Consider the following 19,179-nt stretch of genomic DNA (forward strand, 5'->3'; position numbering starts at 1 on the left):
TTATATCAATTTGAAGCTACAACTACTTTTTTTAACAAAGCGGTTAAGCAACAACCTCTTATACTTACACGCATGTGATAAAAAGAGACAAATATTTTGTACTAACAAAACAAAACAAAACAATTTCTATTTTATGATTTTGTTTTATTTTTGTATTTAAGAAAGGAATCACATTTAATTTTTTTGTTTTTTTTTGTTTTTTTATTCTTCTCTAAACACAGTCATTTTGATTGCATTTACTTCAAGATAAGTGTGTATTAAAAACAAGAGGTTGAGCCTTTAAATACAAGAACAAAGGTGTGAGGAATCATTCTTCATTAGCTTGTGTTGGTTTATACTTTATAGTTTGTTTGTTCCTAAACCCCAAAAGGATTATGAGAGCGACAGAGATTGTGTTGCTTTTGATTTGGTTTCTTGGTGTTTATGTTCCTGCTTGTTTTTGTGCCAATGTTACCTATGATCATAGAGCATTGCTCATTGATGGAAAACGCAGGGTCTTAATTTCTGGTTCTATTCATTATCCTCGTAGTACTCCACAGGTCTCTTTCTCTATATGTTTTTCTGTAGCATTCATATTTCAGATTGGTGTCTGACATGCTAAGTGTCAGAAACCATTAAGACTTATGTTTGTGTCTGTGTCTGTCTGGTGTCTGTGTTTGATGTTTGAACTAAACAGTGGTAGTATTGTTGTTGTTGTAGATGTGGCCGGACCTTATTCAGAAATCCAAAGATGGAGGAATTGATGTCATTGAGACTTATGTTTTCTGGAATTTGCACGAACCGGTTCGAGGACAGGTTCTGTTCTTTTTCATTGTCTTTCCACTTTCATATTGTTCTTATGTCTCTTTTTACATTGCATTTTGTGAGTTTTCAGAATGAATGATGGATTACATATTTTGGCTTGGCAGTATAATTTTCAAGGTAGGGGGGATTTGGTTGGATTTGTGAAGGCAGTTGCTGCAGCAGGTCTGTATGTTCATCTCCGGATCGGTCCATACGCTTGTGCGGAATGGAATTACGGGTAAAATTGGATCTTTTCACTCTATCATTTTTAACAGTTTCATATTATTGTCTAATCCATTGCTTTAATTTCTTTTTTTTCTTCTTCTTAAACAGTGGTTTCCCTCTTTGGTTGCATTTTATTCCGGGAGTTAAGTTCAGAACTGATAATGAACCATTCAAAGCAGAAATGAAGCGGTTTACTGCGAAGATTGTGGATTTGATGAAGCAAGAGAATCTCTATGCATCACAAGGAGGACCTATTATTCTATCTCAGGTTTCATTCTCTGAAAATCATAAAAATACAAGCCAATTTTTCTTAATGACCTAATGCATAGTCCTTTAATGTTAAAATATTTACTTGTTTATGCCAGATTGAAAATGAGTATGGAAACATTGACAAAAGCTATGGTCCTGCTGCTAAAACCTACATCAATTGGGCGGCATCGATGGCTACATCTCTTGATACAGGTGTTCCCTGGGTTATGTGCCAGCAAGTAAATGCACCCGATCCAATTGTATGGTTTCTCCTTTTAGCTATCCACGTAGTTTTATGCAGTTTATGTTTTACTGGATTATATTTTTTTAGGGAAAGCCGAAAAGAATAGGCCTCTGTGTTCATCATACCGTTTCATTTTATTATCTTCATGATAGAGCGATCTTACCATGTTGACGTCTACGTTCGTCCTACTTTTGTTTATTTTCATAAGATTGTGTATTGAATGCTCACAGATTAATGCGTGCAATGGATTTTACTGCGATCAATTCACGCCAAACTCGAACCAGAAACCAAAAATGTGGACTGAGAATTGGACTGGATGGTTAGTAGTGATCATTTTGTAATTTGAATGGAGTACTCAAAATATGATTTGATTAAACTTTTTTTCCCTATTGCAACCTTTTGAAATCATAGGTTTCTTTCATTTGGAGGTGCTGTGCCTTACAGACCTGTAGAAGATCTTGCATTCGCTGTTGCACGTTTTTTTCAGCGAGGTGGAACTTTCCAAAACTACTACATGGTAATGCAACCTCACATGTAGTCACTGTTGTCAAAGAGTGTTATAGCTAGGTTATAATTCGATCAAACGTTATTGTTTCATGATACACTACTTACTACAAAATGTAATCAGATAACGGTTGTTGCTGCGCTGTGTTACCGCAGCATAGCAGAATTTGAACAAACCACTATTTTGTAGTTTGAACTCAAATTTAATATGTAAGAGAGTAAACCAACTGATACCACAACTTTTTTTGCTTGCTTGCTTTGAAATAGTACCATGGAGGGACTAACTTTGGCCGAACAACTGGCGGACCTTTCATTTCCACGAGTTATGATTATGATGCACCTATTGATGAGTATGGTATGCAATCTTTCAACTATCATACTTATTTTGATGGTATAGAAATGTAGAAAAATATAAAATGTGTTACTTCTTGATGCAGGAATTATTAGGCAGCCTAAATGGGGCCATCTTAAAGATTTGCATAAGGCCATAAAGCTTTGTGAAGAAGCACTGATAGCTACGGATCCAACAATTTCATCTCCTGGTCCAAATCTAGAGGTAATAAATAAAAGGCCCTTCGAAGCTTTGATCATAGTTTGTTCGTTTAAGTTTTTCGTTACTCGTGACATGAATGGTTTTGTTATATCTCTTAAGATTTACTGTTCAATCTCAGACTGCAGTTTACAAGACAGGATCTGTATGTGTTGCCTTCCTTGCTAACACTGGTACGGCCGATGCAACGGTAACGTTCAATGGTAATTCATATCACTTGCCTGGATGGTCTGTGAGCATCTTACCAGATTGCAAGAGTGTTGTTCTAAATACTGCAAAGGTTTGCCTCATTAATTTCCAATCAAAATATATAGTTCAATTTACTTAACCACCTTTTAACTTCGTGCGATTGATCAATCTATTAGTGATATCTTTTCTTCTTTTATTGTTTTCAAAGTAAGTAGCTTAAACTAAAGTTATTTTTTTCGTACGGCAGATTAATTCTGCATCTATGATTTCAAGCTTCGCAACTGAGTCTTTACGAGAAGAGGTTGATTCTTTGGGAAGTTCAAGTTCGGGATGGAGTTGGATTAGTGAACCGGTCGGTATTTCAAAAGACGATGCATTCACAAAATCTGGACTACTTGAACAAATAAACACGACGGCAGATAAAAGTGACTACCTCTGGTACTCATCAAGGTATAAGGGATTCCAAGGTTGAGATAGCTTTATCTTGATGATTGTTTTTCGTGCCCATGTTAACCTTTTTCAATTTGTTTTGAAGCATTGTTGTTGAAGATATTTCCGGTGCTCAACCTGTTCTTCACATTGAATCCCTTGGTCATGCCCTTCATGCTTTTATAAACGGGAAACTCGCAGGTATCTTTCTTTACTTCAATGAAGAATCTCATGAATCATGTAATGATATATCGATATGTTATTACGAAGAACTTTTTTTCAGGGAGTGGAGTAGGAAACAGCGGAAACGCTAAGGTCAAGGTGGACATCCCTATTACACTTGTATCCGGAAAGAACAAAGTTGATCTCCTGAGTTTAACAGTGGGACTACAGGTTCATATTTTCTGATTATAAAGTACAAAATAAGCATCTACAACGATAAAATAATCATCTAGTCATTCCTCATTACTACATGTCTACATCAGTTAATATGAATTTTATGCGCCGCAGAATTATGGAGCGTTTTATGACTTAGTGGGTGCGGGGATCACTGGTCCAGTAACATTGAAAGGTTTGAAAAATGGAAGTACTTCCGATCTCTCCTCGCAGCAATGGACGTATCAGGTTAGTCTCGGCTTAACTTAAGGCCTGTTTATGTTTCTCCTTCTGAGTTTTTTAAGTGAAGTCACAGATTACATGTCTGTATTTTTTGTGAATGCAGATTGGTCTTCAAGGTGAAGATTTAGGTTTGTCTAGTGGAAGTGTTGGACAGTGGAATTCACAATCTACCTTACCTACAAATCAACCTTTGACTTGGTACAAGGTAATCTTATTAAGAATAAAGCATTTTTTTAAATTGTCAAGTTTTTCTTCAGCTAACTAATTTCGATGTGTTATATTAGACGAACTTCGTCGCTCCTTCTGGAAGTAACCCAGTTGCAATTGATTTCACGGGGATGGGAAAAGGAGAAGCCTGGGTGAACGGACAGAGCATTGGGCGATACTGGCCATCATACGTCTCTCCAACTTCTGGTTGTACTGACTCGTGCAATTATAGAGGATCCTATTCTTCATCCAAATGTCTCAAGAACTGTGGAAAACCGTCACAGACATTGTAAGTGTTAGACATTCTTCAAATATCATGAATTGCACCTGAAAACTAATGCGTTTTGATTGTATATGTGTAACTGTTCGAGTAAAGCAGACCCTTTTGATACTCATTGAGTCACTGATCCTGCAGATATCATGTACCGCGATCGTGGTTGCGATCAGACAGCAACATTCTTGTATTGTTCGAGGAAAAAGGAGGCGACCCTACAAAAATATCTTTTACTACAAAACAGATAGAAAGTGTGTGCTCGCATGTATCAGAATCTCACCCTCCACCTATAGACACGTGGAATTCGGATACAGAATCAGCAAGAAAGGTTGGTCCCGTACTGTCATTAGAGTGCCCTTATCCTAATCAGGTGATATCTTCTATTAAATTTGCAAGCTTTGGAACTCCTCATGGAACTTGCGGAAACTTCAACCATGGACGCTGCAGCAGCAATAAGGCTCTACCCATTGTGCAGAAGGCCTGCATTGGATCAAGCAGTTGTAGTATTGGAGTATCAATTAATACATTTGGAAATCCATGTCAAGGAGTAACGAAGAGTTTAGCCGTTGAAGCTGCTTGTACATAGACGCGTCGCTTTTCTAGCCTTTCTAGCTTGGACTCAGCCTAATAGATCATGATGATTCCTTGATTAGCCAGAGTAAGATGGTATTAAAGTTGTAAATTAGAGGGGAATGTTAATGCAAAACAGTGCATTGTTCATTGCAATAAAATATTAGAAAAATAAAAAAAGTGATCTCTAATGCCTATGAGTTTTTATGCTATTTTTACTCAAAAGCTTGGTTTCTGTCGCACAATACAAGAACTTGTTCTCATATCTCACACATAAGATAAAGATATAATCACTTTAACAAAAGATCAAAATAAATTATTCAGTACAAATTTCGACGAAAATATGGATCATGGGCAACATTTTAGGCCCTTATTTATCTGGAAACATTACAACACAACAAAACCAAAAAAAAACATCACCGATTCAATCACAGGGCATCACTTTTATTTTTCACGATCCGTGATATGATCAATATTGAGCAACCAGTCCTTGGCTAGAAGAAGGCCTCTGGAACCTACAGAGTTTGCAGGATGTTGAAAAGAGGGATGGAGTTTGGTACTTGTCTTCTCCTCCCATCATTGGCATAGCAACACCTCTCTTTACAGGACTAACATAACTTGGCCTATAAGTTTGACCCAAAACTCCTTCAATAAAATCAGTAGGATTTTTAAACTTGAACTGTGTCTCCAAATGAGCAAAAGCATCATTTGATGGCAATTGGTAATTATGAGCTTTGTTTTCTTTTTCTCCAATAGGCCTTACCCTTATGTCCATTTCAAGTAAACCAGAAACTGTGACTCTAACACTGTTTTTATCATCTGTTCTCTCCACAGCCACTTCCCTTTCATCTCCATTAGTCTTCCATTCCGCGTCGTCGTCAGTAGGAATGGTTACTAATTCGCCGTCCCATTTCACGGTAAGAGAGTCAACATTGTCATTCCATTGAGTTACTCTATTGGCTGCAATAACAAGAGTGTGCGCGTCGAACATGACAGAAAGTGCTTGCACCCATGTATAGTCGCGTGTCCTTCCCTGAGGTCGAGTACCAATGAAGTGCGCATTGATTTGGAATTCGTCGTCTGAAACTATCGCAAAATTTCCTCCCGTGGCTCCGTGGAAGTAGAACATCACACCGTCACCACCAACAAAGCGAGGATCATAGCACAATGAACCAAAGCCATTACAGTTTGCTCTTCTAACTGCAAATAAACCAAACAAACTCAACATTAATTCAGTATTCTACTTGCTATATGTATACTAATTTTATGGAATAGCATGAGATGAAAAAATAATGTATTTGACATTGTCACGTGGGTCTGGATAAGTCAGGTCCAAAATATAAAGTCGGAGCATGAGTCGCACGATCTTAATCCAATCGTATAGATCAGGTTTTATACTACTATATATATATATATATATATATATATATATATATATATATATATGAATATAGATATATGTGAACTTACCCTTGCAAGTGGCTTCACATTTGCTGCTGCAGTCAAGGAAACAACCTTTACCCTTCTTGTTCTTCTTTGGCTTCCTGACCTTGCATTCTTCAGGACATACAAGTGTCTTGAATTGACAAGTATTTTTCGCTTTGCAGAATGCTCGCTCCTGTCCCGACTGCAGAGCTGGCAACTTTTCAGACATCGCTGATTCATCATCTTTCGGTGTCTTCCTTTTGGGTTCTTTCGCCTTCTCCTTTCCTTTCCCGTTGTTACCATTACCATTACCGTTGTTACCTTTACCATTACCATTACCGTTCCCATTGTTACCGTTCCCATTACCATTACCGTTCCCATTGTTACCGTTACCATTGCCATTTCCTTGTCCTTGAGCAATGGAAGCTTCCATGGAGATAAGTAAGACAAAGAAGGCCACCAAGATACTCCACTTTCCTCTAGCCATCTTTTGTTACTTTGCTATATTGATTGATGGAAAGGTTGCATGCATTGAAGAAAATATATAGAGAGACTTTGGTATATTATGAATATTGGCCTAGAAGTTCGGCTTAAGATTAGCATGTATTCTTTTTCTAAGTACGCTTCTTAAAGTTTATGGTTGCTTGGATTAGTGATATATATGAGGGATACTCAAAGCTTAACACTAGTATTTTCTTAAAACAATAACCATTAAAATGGAACTTTTTCTGATCTCGAGGATCAATTCTACAATACCACTCGTTAACGTTATGAGTACGATAATGTTACGTAACTAAATTTATTGTTAGATTGTGATTGAAGACTTGGTTATTGTAACCTTTGACGGTGGAAGAATTAGGAATCAAATTAGCTGTAACAACGTGGTTTTATGTGTAGAGTTTAGATCAAGGAACTTGAAAGGATGGCATGTGAGTTTTATGTTGTGTAGAACAGCTTCCAAAGTCAACCGCACAACACAGTTGCTGATGCAGTTGAAAAGCCGTCCACCTTTGCAAATTCATTTTGATATGTCTGTTCTAACCGTCAGCAAGACTCACGAATAAGGCTCAATAAAAAAAATGTTGAAAGGGAAGTCACAATGAATGGGATCACATAACATTCATAGAATTCGCTCTTATTTTAACAATAAAATTTCATCACATTAATTTTCTTCTTTTTTCACCAAAACATAATAACATCCAAAAATACTATCCGTACATTTTATTTTTAATCAAAACAAATAAAATATATTATGAGTGTGAGTTATGGTGGAAGGACGGACGACAGAGGAGTAGGAAGGTGTAAGATAATGGAAATCGTATCATTCTCATTGATCTGAATAGAATATATATACATCAATGTGTAACATAATTATAGGAAACTAATTATGACTAATTATAGCAAAATATTATATTCTATCACACGCCCGCAGTCAAAGCGGGAGGTTCACAGACGCTTAGACTGGTCCGAAAATCATCAAAGAGAATGCGAGGAAGTCTTTTGGTGAAGATGTCTGCGATCTGATGTCTTGAGGGAGCATGAAGGACGTGAGCCTGACCACAAGCTACCTTTTCCCGAACAAAATGAATTTCATCTCAATATGCTTAGTGCGCTGATGCTGCACAGGATTACCAGATAGATAGATGGCACTAACATTGTCACAATACACCAAAGTGATTTGAGGAATAGGAAAATGGAGTTCCATGAGGAGATTGCGGATCCAACACGATTCGGAGACAACATTGGCAACCCCCTTATATTCGGCTTCAGCACTGGAACGGGAGAGAGTTGGTTTCCTTTTGAAAGACCAAGAAATAAGATTGTCACCTAGAAAAACACAGTAACCAGATGTAGAACATCTGGTGTCAAGACATCCACCCCAATCAGCGTTAGTGTAGGAGATAAGTTTTGTAATGGGAGATGGGGATAAGTGTAGTCCAAAATGTAAGGTGCCTTGAACATAGCGCAAAATGCGCTTAAGAGCAAGCATGTGTTCCGTGCGAGGGACATGCATATGAAGACAAACTTGTTGAACAGCATATGATATATCAGGTCGAGTGAAGGTGAGATACTGTAGGGCCCCTGCAAGACTCCGATACAAGGAAGGATCCTTATAAGGAGTGCCGGAGGAGGTGCTGAGTTTCTGCTTGGTGTCAACAGGAGTGGCCGATGGTTTACAGGACGCCATGCCAGCACGTTCAATGATCTCTGAAGCATAAGTGCTTTGACTGAGAAATATGCCATCAGGATGACGAGATACTGCAATACCCAGAAAGTAACTCAGAGGGCCCAAATCCTTCATTGCAAATTCAGATGCTAAGAGTGACATAATTGATTGACGGATGACCTGAGTAGAGGTGATGAGGATAATGTCGTATACATACAGCAGAATGTAGGCCATGTCTAAACCTTGTCGATATATGAAGAGGGAGTGGTTTGATGTCCCATGGCGAAAGCCAATGGTGGCGACATAGTCAGTAAAACGTTGGTACCATACCCTAGGCGCTTGCTTGAGACCATATAATGACTTCTTCAACTGACATACATAATCTGGATGACGGAGGTCACGGAAACCCAATGGTTGATGCATATAAACAGTCTCATGAAGATCGCCATGTAAAAATGAGTTCTGGACATCCAGTTGATGAATGGGCCAGGATTTGGAGAGAGCAATGGCAAGCACTGTTCGAATGGTAGCGGGTTTCACCACGGGGCTAAAAGTCTCATCACAATCCACACCTGCAACCTGTGACCTGCCATCACCTACAAGACGAGCCTTATAACGCTCAAAGGAGCCATCAGAATTTTTCTTATGCCTAAAAATCCATATACATCGAATAAGATTAGCATTACAAGGACGAGGAACTAAATCCCACGTCTTATTTCGAATAAGAGCATCAAATTCAGATTGCATTGCGGATTTCCAATTCGGGTCTGGTAAGGCTAGTTTAGGGTTTTTAGGTATGGGAGAGATGGTGTGGTCAGAGTAAGAAATTGATAAGTTAAATATCGTACGGGGTTTGACAATTACTTTCATGCTTCGAGTGGTGATGGTTCGTGTAGGTGAAGGTGGATGCGGTTGAATTGGTGGTGGTGATGGAGAGGTTATTGTAATGGGTGTGTTAATCGAAGAGGTAGGAGATGATGATTGTTGGTTTATTAAGGGTAGTGGTTGGTCAATTGGGATTATGGGTGTTGGTTGGTTATGTGCAACAAGAGGAGAAATTTGATTTTGCCACTGATGTATAAGGTAGGGGTGAAGGTCATCATCTAGGAATTGATAAGAGTGAGGTGAATGGGAGTGTATCTTGGTGAAGGGAAATTGAGTTTCATCAAAGATAATATGCCTCGAAATTATTAATTTTCTATTAGACAAATTAAAACACTTGTAACCTCTATGGTTCAGCGGATAACCCAAGAAGACACACGGAGTAAAGCGGGATTGTAACTTATGAATGGTAGATGACGGGAATAAAGGATAACATAGATAACCAAAGAATCTGAGATGTGTGTAGGTGGGATCACGATGATACAGGAGTTGTGTTGGTGACTGATTATGAAGTGTTTTACAGGGAATAATATTTAACAGGTAAGTTGCCATATGGAAAGCATGATGCCAAAACGAGGGGGGAACAGAAGAATGAGCTAGCATAGTGCGTATCATATTATTAATGGTTCTTATTTTGCGTTCCGCTTTCCCATTTTGTGAGAATGTGTGGGGACAAGAGAAACGAAAAACTAGACCATGATTAGTGAAACATTTTTGAAAAAGCTCATTATTATATTCACCGTTATTGTCACATTGAAATGTTTTGACTTGTTGCAAAAATTGAATTTGAATGAGTTGAGTAAGTGACTTGAACGTTTCAAAGACACGAGATTTTTTGCTAATAGGAAAAGTCCACAAGAAGTTTGTAAAATCATCTAAGAATAAGACATAATATTTATGACCAGCAGAACTTAAAATTGGAGATGTCCATAAATCACTATGTAAAATGTCAAAAGGCATCAAAGTCGTAGTTTGAGAATCAAAAAATGGCAATTTGACTTGTTTGCCTAAAACACAATAGTCACAAACGACAGAAGAATTAAAAGGCTCACAACATATAAACTTATTTTTGCGAAGGGAATTCAAAACAGACACGCTAGGATGACCAAGATGACTATGCCAAAGACTGGATGTGAGACCGGCAAAACTGGGAGGAGTGGTAACTGGATAAAGATCTCCAGGACTGTCACATCTGAGAAGGGTCATCCCCGTCTGAAAATCAGAGACAGTAAAACCAAAAGGGTCAAAGGAAACAGAAACATTGTTGTAAGTGGTGAGTCGTCTCACAGAAATTAAATTTTTAATAATTTTTGGGGCATGTAGGACATGATTAAGGTGAAGTGGTTGGTGAGATGTGGTTATTTGTGTTATGTTCGGTGTCATGAATTAGAATTCCATGGCTGCTTAGGAGGACCGGAAGGGTGTGTCCACTGAGAGGTGGGATACGAACATGGTGGCATAGTCCATGGTGGTGTAGTACAACCTCATGGTTCCCAGGTTGGGTATTGTTGTTGTTGTTGCCAAGGAGGAGCGGACCAAGGTGAGGGAGTGGTGGGAGCTCCAGACTGAGGTGTACTGCGGTTACCACGTCCCCCTTCATGACCCTAGTTGCCATGGGAGCGAGAACGGTTGTCACGCTGAGAGGTGTCTTCAGTAGGTTTCGGATGAGTGGTGTGCATAGCAGCATGAGAGCATGTGTTTGCCATCTTAGCCATACCGGCTTCTTCTAAAGTGAGCATGGAACGAGCCTGATAGAATGCCGGAAGAGGGTTGCTCTGGCGAATCAAAGTAGCAACACTGTGGTAAGCTTCTGGGAGACCAGAGATCAGCTGAAGGACCAGACGATGATTTTTGACAAGGGAGCCGACATTTCTTAACTGATCAGAAAACATCTTAAGACGCTGACAGTAAGGAGAGACATTGGGAAAATCCTTCATACGATTAGAAAACTCTTGCTCAAGAGTGACAACTCGAACATTTTGGTTGTCCTGAAAAATATCTTTCAAGCGACTTCATGCTTCCAATGCAGTGGAGTTGGGTTCCAGAATAATGGTCAACAAATCGGTAGAAATAGTAGAATAAATCCACTGAAGAACGGTGGCATCAAGAGTGGACCATTGTTCATGGTTGGCGTCAGTAACTGCTGGTGGCTCTTTTCCGATAGATGGAACGATGTGATGCAGGACTCAATGTGAGCGAGCATGGATGCGGAAAAGCTCGGCCTAGGTACCATATTGATCTTTTTCCATCTTAAGAATAATAGGAACATGGTTCCTAATATTGGAGACGACAAGATAGGTATGAAACTCTGATTTGGAACCTCGAAAAGTGGTGTTCTTAGGTTGCGCGGAATCACCAGTATCGGCGGATTTATGGGTATCGGCGCCACTGTGTTCTGAATGGTCTGAATCAGACATGGTTGCAGGTGTCAGTCGTAGAACAGGGATCGGAATCACGTGGGTCCTTGTGCACGGTGGTGTGCAACGGCGGCGGCGCGAATAGAGGCTGAAGGCAAGAGAATAGGGCGGTTCTCGTGTTCGACGGCGGTGGTACAGAGGACGGTAGTCATGTTGCAGCGTCAGACTTCAAGGAGGGAGAAGAAGCATGCGGCGACGAACTGTAATGAGGGAGAAGAAGAAACGCGTTTCTGCGTTTGCTTTTTTTTAGAGAGAGGGATCGGTTAGGATTGATACCATGTAAGATAATGGAAACCGTATCCTTCTCATTGATCTAAATAGAATATATGTACATCAATGTGTAACATAATTATAGGGAAACTAATTATGACTAATTATAACAAAATATTATATTCTATCAGAAGGGAGACATTAATTGGATGGAGGAAGGACGATACTTTTGGTTCGACAGTGAAATAATTTCACTGGAATTGTTGAAGTGAGGTCTGGAATATAGAAGGAACTTAAATATAAAATGATCAAATAGAATTTGTATGAAATGTGAAACGTTTTCTTCAAAGAAAACTTCAAGAAAAAAGAAACATGAGAAAACTATTTTTTCTAAGATGAAAAGACATAGTATAATAAACTAATGATATTTCAATAATTTTTATTATTTAGTAATGGATACGGATATTCGTGGGCACGTGATTAAACTCATATTCGTAGCCATTAAAAATTAATATTTAAATATTCATTTATCTTATTCGTGGAAATCTATTAAGGTATTCGCCCCATACTTGTGATGGATTTTATATGCGAGTACGATTTATTTTGCCATCCCTACTTGTAGGTCCAACGTTCTTCACCGTATCATAAGTTTTCTCCACCGCTCCAATATCTCATTCCACCACTCCATAACTTGTTTATGGTTCTCAAATGGAACAATGGTGTTTTCTATGGAAAACGACTCTTGATTCCCACCGTTTTCCCACTAAAATCATTGTCTATTCACTAAAGAGATAGATCAACAATCTTCTCTCTCAAATCACCGATTTACTTCTCGCATATTACCAATCTTATCTCTCAAATCTCTTATTTCCTTCACGTAGATCATTGTTCTTCTTCTCTTGAGAAACCGGTCTCTTTCTTGAACAAATTAGATAACAAACTCTTGAAGTTATGGTAACGTCAAAGATTACCATATCCGCCGCTTAACACCAAACCACCTCTGAAAGTACAAAGTATCATTTGGTATCATTTATGTGCTTTGAGTATCATTTTTGATTTGATGTTTTTGTCAATTCGATTATTGATTGATATAAGTAGGATTGTGTATTTATAATTTGAATATTGTATTGTTTGTTTGCTTGTACGCTTTTATCATTTCAATTTGATTATAATCACTTCGGTTACTATTAATTTGTACCATTGAGAACCTTATACATTTCATAAATTAAATTCCTTCTATCCTTGTTAGTATTTCATTTTTGAGCCCATGAAAATACTCTTTTGTCATTTCCACAAGCGTAACTTGAATCACAAGTTAGAACATTTAAACTTGGATATTTTGGTATTTGATTTGAATCATGTGTTGTCTCTAATTCGAATCATTCACCCTTGAAAATTGGAATTTACATCAGGACCAAATGATTTAAATCACAACTTGAACATGATTTAAATCGTAACCTCATTTGATTCTAATCAAGTGGATATCATGATTTGAATCATGAGCTTTGAAAAATTCCCCTTTTAGGCTTGTCCAGATTGATTTGAATCACAAATCCTTCTTAATTCGAATCACGTATCTAAAAATCCAATTTTCCATCTCTCATGTAAATAGTTGTTTCTTTTGGTGAAAGAAACGAGTGTGTGAAACCTATGACGAAACCCATAGAGAAAAAAATGTGATTTTGTCTTCTCTTCTTAGTGTGTTCATCCTTATACCATGAATCTTTCTCTTCATCTACAAAACCAACTTCTTGATTTTGAATCCATGTCAATTCATTATCTCTTTTTGTTGCATCTTGTTCTTGTGTAATTTTGTTGTTGTCTTTGTGTCAATTAGAGAGAGTGAGTTGATTAATATTGTTGTGATAGATCAAGCTCTTGATATCAATCAAGAACCAAGACTCATTCATCTAGAAACTTGAGAGAACCTTGTGTGTGTTATTCATTCACCAAAATTGAATTACTTGACTAACACCTTATAATTTTAGTAGTTGGTTGAGATTATGTGGCATTGTTCATCATATTCATCCTTAGTATTCTTTCCCTTTTATTGTGGACCTTCCTATAAAGATTGAGTGTTGAGGGAGACTAGTGGTACATTAGGGTATCTAATCTTTTTGTGTGAAGCTGGTTATTGTGTAACATGTGTGGGTATCGTTTCTTGAATGTAGTTTGCTATTGATTTGTTATATATCACGAAGAGAGTTTCCAATATACTCCAAGGAATAATTTGGCGAGATCAAGTATCAATGGTCTGTAAGGCAGAGTTGGAAGTTATCATTCTTTGGTGGCGTTGTAGAAAGATTGCTCGCAGACAAAGTCGGGAGTTGTCCAATATATGCTCAATTAATGGAAAACACTCAGACAAGAAATCGGTGGGATCAGGGGGATCGCCACACATGAATATTTGGAGCAAGTTATTGTGGATAACGAGGTTATTGGATCATGATCTTGAGGAATCTTTTTTTTAGCAGTTTGGTGTCTGCATCAGCAAGAGGAATTATCGTGTGATAGTTCGTTGTAATCAAAATACTGTAATCAAACTTATAAAAATAGTGGAAGAGTGTAATTATGTTATGTTCATGATAAATATTTTTGGATAATCTCCCTGAGGCGAGTCAGGTGAGACCACAAATGTACTTTGAATTCGGTTGTTACTTCGCCCTCCTTTTCTCCTTATTGGAGAGTCCTTTTTATATTTGTCTCACTTCTAGAGATCATTTAAGAAGTGTCCCTTCAGTTTTCCAGATTAAATGATGATGTTAACGTTCGTCGTCGTCATCATTGTCATGTAATGTCTTTTTTATCACCTTTTGTAACGTCCTTGCAACCATGGAACTTCCCCATATCCGTTACACCGACCACACACATCGTCGTTCCTCCGAGAACCCTACAACCTGGGATCCTACTTATATCACATGTAGCAACTCGGTAATCATTTAATTTTCATAAATACCCGACTTAGGAACTCGATCACAATGACTGATAGATCAACTTTATAGAATTTTCGGGTGTACATAAGCCCCCCCGATCACGAGACCCAAAGGGGTGAAGTGTTTAGATAGAGAACCCAGAATTCTCTTTTCTTGAATGGTTGTACTTCCATCCGACTTGGTTTAACCCAATGGTCATCTTGTGAACCGTTTAGCATGCGATAATGGGTTTTTAAGAGTAATAATGATGTTTTTATTAGCATATCCCCCTCTCTCTTTGTCATGATGACTTTTATGGGGAAGCTAATTTCCATCATGATTCTAGCTCAATAGGGTTTCCGAATCGTTTAAAATTTCTTTCCATGAAACTCCAACTTTCCTCGTTTCTCTGTTCATCATTCTCGGCCCTCATTTTCTTCAAGATCTTTGTCCAGATTTTTGCGCTTTCTACCAGTTACTTGCAAGCACAAATCTCAAGTATTGCTTTTTTGCTCTACTTGCTCCTATTTATTTCTTTTATTTTGGTTATAATACACGAGTGCGGTGATTCAAGAAATGTATTGATTTCCCTCAATGCCCGAGAAGAAGCAAGCTCTGGGATGAGTGCATGAAATAATGTGAGGGTCGTCTGGGTTAAGTAGAACTCGATCAAATCCTTAAGGAAGTTTATGGAGACATTTCTTCACTTTGTAGTGAAACTGATTCAGAATCTTCATCATCAGGTTATGTGGATATTATGATGGAGATGATGGGGTCATTTATTGATAAAAAAGTCTTAAGATACAATCACATCACAATTGGTGATAATGATATTTCTAAACTCTAATCGAACGAGCAGATTTCTTCAACTGGGAACGAAGAGGATGTCGTGTTAGAACCTTGTGCGGCAGGTGAAAGAGTTTGTATTACTTGATGAAAGGGAGTATCAGATGAATATTTTTATTTTTATATATGGGTAATTGAGGATTTTAAGATCCATATCCCTTTTACTGATTTTGAATCCGACCTTTAAAAACCTTAAATATCTCCCCTTCTCAATTACGCCCAAATGGTTGGGGCTTTATTAACGCCTTTGAGATCGTTTGTGAGGCGGTGAACAAAATCCCATCTTGGGTTTGTTCTTTTCTTTCTTTGAGTTAAAAGGGGAGGACAAAGGAGGTTAGGCTTCCCTTAGTGAAATCCCAGGGAAAAGTTTAATCCAAGCTTATACTACCAACCACAAAGGTTTCAAAGATAAGTTTCTTCGGGTGAGAAGTGGAAAAAGGTGCTCTCAAGTTATGTATGCATTGGATGGGGGCCAACACTTCTCGATTTAGTGGATGGATAATTTGTTGTCGATGTCTGGTTTTGACTATGACAAATTATATTTTTTGGAGATCCTAGCTTTAGCTATTCTAGATGTTTACTGGGTAGTAAAGGTTAAGGATTTCCTAAACATGACTGATGATCCGGAACAAATCTCTAACTTTCTGGGTAATGCTTATATGTCTCTTACAATACTCTAGTAATCTCTTCATGTTTACTCCTATGAATTTATTTGCTCATTACTTTTCAACTAAAATGACAAGCCTTAAGCTAGCGGAACAAACGAAATTGATGGTTGAAGCGAGAGCGAGGAGAGGAGAACAATCTTCCTTTAAGACTGATTTGTCTGGTATTCAGACACGAGCCCTCAAAAAGAGGAAAGTTGAGGCTGGTAAGGCATCCCCAAGTGCTTCAGAGACACAAGATATTTCCCATCCCCTTCCTGGAAGCTCGAATACAGGTTCCCCCAAGAAGATGAAAACTTTAATGGGGGGTCCTATAAGTCATGCCGATTTGGCCGTTACTACCTTAATCCAGGATTCCGGTGCCTCCAGCAGCAGCTATAAAGCCAACCCATCAAGTGAATTCAAGTTTTGGTCCAATAGCTTTAATGGCCTGAATTTTTTTTACGACCATTTGAATGTGATAGAGGATGTTGAGAAGGTGAAGACTATAGGGGCCAACAGCTAACCAAAAACATTGTATCCTATTGGATGAGATGCGATGTTATGACCATGGGACTATTTGAAGTTAGTGAAGCCTATTAGCAGAATGAAATCCTTCTTACCAATGAGGTCATTCAGTTAAAGGATTCCTTGAAGGTTCAAACTGACAAGGTGAACGACCTGAATAAGCAATTATTGGAAGTGAAGGAACAAAAAGAGACCTCAGAATCCAAATGTTTGAAGCTCGAATCAACTATCGCCAGCTTGATCCAAGATGTTGAAAAGACCTGTGAGGCTAACGAGACTCTAAAAAAGTCTTTGAAAGAGGCTCATGTGGACATTATTTCAGCCAACGGTGATGGTTTTGAGAGAGCTAAAGCCTAAGAGTTGTGCCTCTAGCCTGACCTTAATGTGTCCGAGGTGGACTTTTTCAAGACTATGGTTGATGGACGACTTGTAGATATGAAGGAAGTTTCTCCTGAAGTCGAGGTATCTAAGGATGCTACGATCAGTGGTCCATCTCGTGATGTTCAAGAGGAGGATGAGTATGTTGATTAGACTTATTTGATTTTATCGTTAGTTATCCATGGTGATGCGTGTTTGTAATGTTTGGATAATTTCCTTCTATTTCCTAGTACAATGTTTTGAGCCCTTCTAAGGCCTTTTTTTAAATGTATTTTTATTATCTTGAATGATTTTTATCAATGTTAATTCCCGATTATATGTATAGCCCCGAGACACATCTTAGATTTATTTAAGGTTTATACCTTAACAATATTTACTTTGATCCGCGCCTGAAGTCTATCGACTCAATCTTTTAGAAAGCTCAAGAAAATTAACCTACCATGCAAAAATTTCACTTAATTTCGATTTTGAATTAGGCCCGAGGTTTTAGTTAACATAATTCGGTCAAAGGTTTCAACTTACTTGACCAATTTGCCAGAGGTTCTTATTTACTTGGACTTTAACTTTGGTCAGAGGTTTTAATTAACATAACCCGGTCAGAGGTTTCAATTTATTTGACCGATTTTCTAGAGGTTCTTATTGAAAGTAAATTATAATCCAAAACGTAGCGAAATTAAAAAATTTCCTTTAGTGATCCTTACGAATGGGCATGATCAGTGATAGAAACCGTTACCTCTTGTGGCGATTGAAACCTTTGATGCAGATCTAAGGAGTGATCACGAGCGTTGAATGGTAACAACACCTCTACTTAGTCCACACGAATGCATTCCTTCAGTCTCAGTGCTAGCTACTACAAATGAAGGCTTTGAGTGAGTGAGTGAGTGAGTGAGAGAGAGAGAGAGAGAGAGAGAGAAATGAAATTTCATCAAGTGAAATTCTTATGCACAAGGGTTCTATTTATAGAACCACTTGTATGGGTTGCAAGCTAAAAAGCTCACTTAAGTGTATGTGGCCCATATCTTATGGTATACCAAAAATCACTTAAGCGTGTGGTACCTTACCATATTTTGTATTCTATTTAAGTGCATTGTACCTTACGATGTTATACAATTCCCTTAAGTGCACAATACCTTACGATGTTCCTTATTTACTTTATCTCTCATCGATTCGTCCTTTTGTGTATGACCTTGTAGGTTTTCGTGACATTGGCAATTATATTAAATCAAGTATTTAACATAATAAACAGTGAGTTGTATCTAGCAACACATCACGGCTACCCAAGACACAAAAATGTCATGTGATCTGACAAATCTTTTTTTGTGATAATACTTGTGTGTACAATTACCCTTTTCCCTTATGTCTATATTGAACATAAGGCATAGACTGTGTCATCCTTGTCCAGTTCAATATTGGGCCTTTATACATTTATCCTGTTACGCAGGATGGGAAAATTACATCTAGGTCACTCATGTCCCTCAGCATGCTTCGTGGAGTACCCATCAACTACCTTTATGGTCATCTAGTTACAGACAATATTTGATCAGCAATAAAGCACTCGACTCTACATCTAGGGTCCATAGTGATTTTAGGTCGAATGGTGGTATACACCACTATCACCATGATAATAACTTATGACACTTTGCATAACATTTTATGTAGTATTCTCATAGTGAGTCAATCCAATATAAATATTACTCCTAATATCCATACCTATGTTTAAGACTTAATAACTCCTTATCCATGATCCATGAGATGTGATCATCAGTCTATATATATAATAGTCTTAATGCTTTAATGTCATCCCACTTCATAACAAAGCTCGACTATGGATACCTTAAGAATAGTGTCCTTATGTTTAATGGGATCTCATGATTAAGTCACACTTGATACATTAAACGGACTAGCTATTCTAGGGACTTTATTAAACA

General features: G+C 38.0%; 3 protein-coding genes across 3 annotated transcripts; 1 reads left to right on the forward strand and 2 right to left on the reverse strand.

The window, feature by feature from the left end:
- Positions 1-226: 226 nt before the first annotated feature.
- Positions 227-5,033, forward strand: LOC127106492 (beta-galactosidase 8). Its single transcript, XM_051043775.1, has 17 exons — positions 227-539; positions 700-795; positions 909-1,021; positions 1,117-1,276; positions 1,374-1,517; positions 1,732-1,820; positions 1,913-2,018; positions 2,273-2,360; positions 2,443-2,561; positions 2,677-2,835; positions 2,992-3,194; positions 3,280-3,374; positions 3,457-3,566; positions 3,684-3,797; positions 3,895-3,996; positions 4,076-4,287; positions 4,414-5,033. The coding sequence occupies exons 1-17, from the start codon at positions 375-377 to the stop codon at positions 4,856-4,858; spliced, it is 2,520 nt and encodes an 839-aa protein (XP_050899732.1). The 5' UTR covers positions 227-374; the 3' UTR covers positions 4,859-5,033.
- An 88-nt stretch (positions 5,034-5,121) lies between these two features.
- On the reverse strand, positions 5,122-6,936 carry LOC127106493 (uncharacterized). The gene is made up of 2 exons (XM_051043776.1): positions 6,313-6,936; positions 5,122-6,042 (listed from the first exon to the last, which is right to left on the reverse strand). Exons 1-2 carry the CDS (start codon positions 6,752-6,754, stop codon positions 5,312-5,314), a joined length of 1,173 nt encoding a protein of 390 aa, XP_050899733.1. The 5' UTR covers positions 6,755-6,936; the 3' UTR covers positions 5,122-5,311.
- A 3,984-nt stretch (positions 6,937-10,920) lies between these two features.
- On the reverse strand, positions 10,921-11,733 carry LOC127104581 (uncharacterized). The gene is made up of 2 exons (XM_051041761.1): positions 11,584-11,733; positions 10,921-11,304 (listed from the first exon to the last, which is right to left on the reverse strand). The coding sequence occupies exons 1-2, from the start codon at positions 11,731-11,733 to the stop codon at positions 10,921-10,923; spliced, it is 534 nt and encodes a 177-aa protein (XP_050897718.1).
- Between the last annotated feature and the right edge of the window lie 7,446 nt (positions 11,734-19,179).

This window comes from Lathyrus oleraceus, chromosome 7 (assembly GCF_024323335.1).
Source record: "Lathyrus oleraceus cultivar Zhongwan6 chromosome 7, CAAS_Psat_ZW6_1.0, whole genome shotgun sequence".
NCBI lineage: Eukaryota > Viridiplantae > Streptophyta > Magnoliopsida > Fabales > Fabaceae > Lathyrus > Lathyrus oleraceus.